This window comes from Balaenoptera musculus, chromosome 7, assembly GCF_009873245.2.
Source record: "Balaenoptera musculus isolate JJ_BM4_2016_0621 chromosome 7, mBalMus1.pri.v3, whole genome shotgun sequence".
Lineage (NCBI taxonomy): Eukaryota > Metazoa > Chordata > Mammalia > Artiodactyla > Balaenopteridae > Balaenoptera > Balaenoptera musculus.
The window spans coordinates 83,728,245-83,733,974 of record NC_045791.1 but is presented as its reverse complement, the minus strand read 5'-3'; the positions used below and the strand labels follow the sequence as shown (position 1 = coordinate 83,733,974).

The 5,730-nt window shown below is 34.3% G+C and overlaps 1 protein-coding gene across 1 annotated transcript; it reads right to left on the bottom strand.

Moving 5' to 3' along the window:
* Positions 1-930: 930 nt before the first annotated feature.
* Positions 931-5,330, bottom strand: FAM237A (family with sequence similarity 237 member A). The gene is made up of 2 exons (XM_036857113.1): positions 4,919-5,330; positions 931-1,070 (listed from the first exon to the last, which is right to left on the bottom strand). Exons 1-2 carry the CDS (start codon positions 5,328-5,330, stop codon positions 931-933), a joined length of 552 nt encoding a protein of 183 aa, XP_036713008.1.
* Between the last annotated feature and the right edge of the window lie 400 nt (positions 5,331-5,730).

Genomic DNA, 5,730 nt, shown 5'->3' with positions numbered 1-5,730 from the left:
TATCTGAAATTCAAACTGGTTGTCAACCATCAGTTATAATAGAATGGTTGGAGAGATGAGCGTAATTAGAGATAAAAATAACATTGTGTCTGGAACTCAAATATATTTGTTAATTGGACTTCTTTGCTATGAACCTCATTCAAGCCTGGTCATTTGGAGAGCAAATATTTTTATGGGTTCTTTTCTCATAATGCTGTTCATTTGATTTTTAGTTTTCTTTTCAATGTAAAGTGTAACCAGTTATAATCTTAATATTTAATCCAATAGAAAATATGCTGAGAAAAAATTTATACCTACTGCTATTTTATTAGAGTTTGGATTATCATTAATGGTAACATTAAATATTGAAATAAAAAGACTCCAATAACATTACTTGGGGTCGAGAGCTTTTATTAATTTTGTTTATATTAGAAGAATGCTTTATTCACCAGTTTTGTGTTTTGTTTTTTGCTTCACTCAGTTCAAAATATTCAAAACTATTCTTTCAAACAAAATTCAGGTAACTACCACCAATAACTGGTAATTAATAAATATAGTCTCTTATATGCCTGTGCATAAGCAATCCAGTGGTTAATATTTCAAAGTCATGCAGTGTATTCAAGTTAAATGTGTGGCACTCTAGTTCATTAACAATGTCAAGCATCCCAAAACAATGATCAAGATGAATACAAGAATCTGAGTAGCACGATCCCCTGCTCATCTTTGGAAGCTATTTTAACTGTTTCAGACAGTGAGATGGTCTGGCAGTAATGTCGCCATTTGAAGGAACATGCTAGCAGCCTAAAAGAATGAAACTAAGTACTCAGAGAATGTGGCTTAAGAGTTGTGTCTGGATGCTCCCACCATTTCAAGTAAATAAATGATCAGCAGTCAAGAAAAAAATATATATATATTTAAATTCCAAGATGTGCATTAGCTCTGAGGTTCAATTTACTTTCTCTTTATTTCCAGGACATTGGTCACTTTTCCAATGAATTTAGACCCACTCCTATGTGCATGCATGCTTATCAAGTCTTCAATCAACTCTTTCTTCTTTAGGGAAGGGATTCTTGGTTGCTGAGGATATACACCTGAAAGTAGAGAAAAGCAACTAGTCATTAGGTCACCAAATTATTTTCAGGCTAATTAAGTATCAATGACTTGGTTTTTAAAAGAATGTTTGCTGTTTCTGCCACTCGGCTATTAATATTCTGTATAAATTTATTGCAGAGGTATATTTGAAATTTTTATTTATGCAAAACTTTGTGTCCTATGAAGTTTAATTATATAATATGAATTAAGTAGATTATAATAAATACATTTCCTATTTGATTAATATGTATTAAAATATATTTTTCTGACTAAAAAAGTAAAAAATTGTCATCATATAATTTTAATATAAAAATATAAAGAAAAATGTTTAAACCACCCATAATATAATCTTGCAGAGAGAACCATAGTTTTACACATACATACTTTATACCATAATTTAGTTTACCATTACCCTATTATGGGACATTTAGATTATTTCCAATTTTCTGTTGCTATAAATAATATTGCAGTGAAGAACCTTATACTGCAAAATTGGCTACAGCTCTGAATGATTCTTTAGAATAGATATCTAGATTGGTAATTTCTTAATGTGTTGCTTACAAAATTTCTCAGAGTGAGTAAAGTAGAAAATCAAGCATTTGTGAATCTAACTTATATTTCTGAAGCATTGTTTTCTCTTCTGCTTAATGTTTAAAAAATAAGCATTATGAACATTTGCCAGCTAGTTAGACACTGACTGCAAACATCATCAAATTATAAATCTAAATTTTAACTTTCACGTCACGGAGGAAAGCAAAGACTCACAATTTTTCTAGACCATCCAAACTGCCAGGCTCAGGCAGGCAAGTTTTTCTGTTCCTCTCAGGGGCAGAGCAAGATTTGTTGAGGGAAGAGATCATCATTTTTGACACAAACAAGGATGTACTTCAAAATCCTTTCATTTGTATTGAAGCCTTTACTAACCCTTGTGTTAACCTCAACTCTGTTATTTTCTATTTGGGAGATATTATCAGCCTACTCTTTTCCTAAATCAATTTCTCTCTCTCTCTGTGCCTTCACAGAATCCATCATAATTTAGTAGTGAAGCCTGGGTATAGCCTCTTCAGCCTTCTGACTATTTTGGCATTCAGCTGTTAGCCTGTATCTTTCTAGACAAAATAACAATGTTCTTTTGAGTCTTCTCAAACGATGATATCTTTGGCCCTCAGAATTTTTGGAATTCTCATTTCTGGATTGCCTCTGTTTCTGCTTATTAAAGTTATAAACCACCACAATGTCTAGGTCATCACTCAGCTCGGTAAGCTGTCCTTGGAGTAAAGCTCTTCCAGATTCTTTCTATAGTTAAATCCACACTTTTCATACATTTATTGTTTATAGAATCACAGAACTTCAGAACACAGAATGTGAAGAGACTTTAAGGGTCTTCTAATTCTTCCCATATCCCTCGTTTTCAGATGAAGAAACTGAGAGCTAAATAAGTCAATTAACTTGCCCAAGGTTATGTAGCTATTTGATATCTCTTGTGTTCATATTTGCTGACTCAATATTAACAAATACATTAACATACAAAGTTGTATAGGAGTTTTGTGTTTTTAATAAGGCATGATTCATTGCAACATTTCTCAAGTGAATTTAAACTATTTAACTTGAAGACATCAAAATAGCAAGAACCTTTCCGGGTATTATGTAGACACATATTTTAGTTTTTCCCTTCTGCTCTGATGATGTGATTTCCCTGAGAACTATGGAGACAAACACTTCTTCACCCTCACCCCCATCCTAACCTAGTAGCATATTAATTCCCCAGGGACAAAAGAAAAAATTACTGAAGAATCTGTGCAGGTACATCCAGAGCCCAGTTGAGCCACTAGAGATTTAATCAAGCCTCTTGAGCTGAAATCTCAATGTTCCTGAAACTAACTTTCAGACAGGGTGTCTTCTTGACCCAAGACCCTCTTTGACTGATTATACAATACAAATGGAAAGTCTTATTTCCTGGTCTGCAACAATTGTTTATGTCAAACATTAAAATAACTTCAATAAAGTGAAATGTTTGCCCCTAATATTTGCAAAGCAACGCCTAGTAAAGTTTGCAGACCAGCTGGGTCAATAGCAACTCTGTAGCAAGATGAAGGAAGTGACTTCCAAAGCTGAAGACAAATCTACTTTTTTATTTTAAAAAAGAAGATAGAAATGCCATATTGAAGTATGCTCAGAAAATTACATGTTGTCTCAGACTATTATAGTAGCCTGTTGCAAGCAAGCAAACTGAAAGCTGTTTTTGAGATTATATATATATGTAATTTTAATATACAATTAAATTATATAATATAATTAATTTAATTAATTATAATATATAATTATAGATAATTATTTTCTGGTTAAATTGAACACAAATATTATTTTCATTTATTCTATAGATACTTAAAGTAATTCAAAGTGAGTGCAAAATACAAAAACAAGAAATAGTGGTAGTAATTTGAGTACCACTGTTAAGTAGAGTAAGAATGGAAAAAAGAGCCTACAGTACAGATGAAGAAAATATACAGTCCTTACTGATGCTGATGCCTGGGAAGCCTCTGTTCAAAATATTTTTAAAATATTGGTAACCAACATTTAAAGACAGTCATTTTGTATTTCTGCTTTAGTAGCTAAGCTGCTAAAAGAATATTTCCTTTGAAAAAGGAAATTGGTTTAAGTGACAATAACACGTGCCAAAATAATAAATTTATCTATAAATAATTGTGGTGGATTATCTGGCTTTATGGATCAGCTAATCATAGTTTTTGGTACTGATTATCTGCCTTTATGGATCAGCTAATCATATTTTTTGTTACTGTAAAACAAACTAGATATTTAAATGTTCTACAATATCTTGGGAAAAGATTGATGTGTAACTATTACTGTTAATTGCTATTTTAATAGACTTTTTACAGGAACATATAACAGTTCTCACAATCAAATGTACAACTGCAAAAATTATTTATGCTTCAGTTTTCCACTAGTGCATAAATAGTTACTACCACCCAAACAGCCCTTGCTGCAAGTTTTAGAAGCTCATTGGTTGAAACAACACCAAAAAAGGAACAAAAACAGTATGAATAAGGCTGTTATTCTCAGCTTACAGTGATTTATTCACCCTCTTTCTAATTCTATAAAGCATATTTTTTCTAGTGCCCCTGGAGAAGACTGCATTTGATTACCATATTTACTTCAGTGAAAAATCTCTAAATTTGTAGGAAGTTCCAGATTTCTAAAAATTAATTACTCAGCTTGCTGGAAGTTAATTACTTATTTGCAATTTGTTCAAAAAAAACAAGGAAGGGTGAATTTGCAAGCCAGCTGATTTTTCTACCATTTATCCATCAACTAAGTAAGTACATCTCAAGGAGTCCTTCCCATTTACATGAAAGCAATTAGTTTTTGTTTCTGGTTTTGTTTTTCTATTTAAAAGGGGCAAGAGCTTGTGTGCTGTGAGCCTTCCCCAGGCTTATATTCAAATCTTCCCAATTCCATAGCAAGTGAACACAGGTTATGACTACCAATGTTCAGCCTAACTGAAAAAAATAATGTTAATTTGGGGGCATCCCTTTATACCTTGATATTGTATTTTAGGGATCCTCTCTTTTCCTACTTGTCTTTCTGATTCTTCTTTGCTGCTGTTGAAGTATGAAGATGAGGACAATATGTTGATAAAAACAGCTACTGCAAATTACAAAAGGAAGTGCTATCTATCTTCCTATCACTTGCGCGCTCTTTGGGCTCACCCCTGAGGAGGCTATGTGTGGCAATGGATTCCCCTAAAGCCATTTCCCTCTTCCTCACAATTCAGCACATTCATACTTGATTGATCCTTTCAAAAGACATGGGACCTGGGGTTGACCACCTTTTTTTCTCCCTGTGTGCTGTGGATGCACTGCTGAGATCTTCTCTTCCTCTCCAGCCAATTGCCTCCTTCCTAAGCCATGGTTTCTGGAGAGGACACAGTCCACATAGATGTCCCAGAAGAGCTGGGCCAGATCCCAAAACAATGCCCCATGCTGCAAGTTCTCAGATGACTTCAGGTAGATCATAAAATCCCAGAAACCTGAAACAGTGTTGGAAATTCGAGGCTTCCGCATTCCTAGGAGGAGTACTGAAGAAGATTCCCAGCACTGAGGATCAGCTTGGTTAAGAGCCAGCAGGTCTGTCTGGCTGTGACAGAAGAAAGGAGACACACAGCACATTCCCACAATGAGCAGGGAGCAGGTGAGACTCAAGGGGCGGTAGATCCCTCCTCTGTTCCCAGGATCGGCCATGGCCTTGAAACTGCGCAAGATGGAAATATTTCATAAGAGTTCCTGCTTGTGCTCCACTCAGTAAAGAAAATAATTATGCCTTTAAGAACCTTGGTGCCAGCAAAGGAAACATACCATCATCTCTGGGAAAAGTCTTATCCTACCTCCCATCTCACAAGCCCCGTTCTATCTAAAATGATGCATTGTCAAGCCAGGTAGTATAAAACCAAGATGTTTAGATTAAGAAAGATTTATTCCTAAGATGTGCTCTTTTGTAAGATAAATAAGTAAACTTGTTTTTCTCTAGCACAGAGAAATACAGTTTAAAAGAGTATTAAATGAAATTTTTCAGTCTTGCTACATGGCTTTTATTATTCTATAATTGCATAATTTAGCCTAGCTATCCTAAACCAGGACTCCC

Bases quoted from the DNA above. Each gene is read 5' to 3' on its own strand.
- FAM237A (XM_036857113.1), bottom strand. From the start codon at position 5,330: ATGGCCGATCCTGGGAACAGAGGAGGGATCTACCGCCCCTTGAGTCTC. The intron at 1,071-4,918 runs GTGGTCAACCCC...CTCTACTTTCAG, and splicing joins GCACACAGGGAGAAAAAAAG to GTGTATATCCTCAGCAACCA.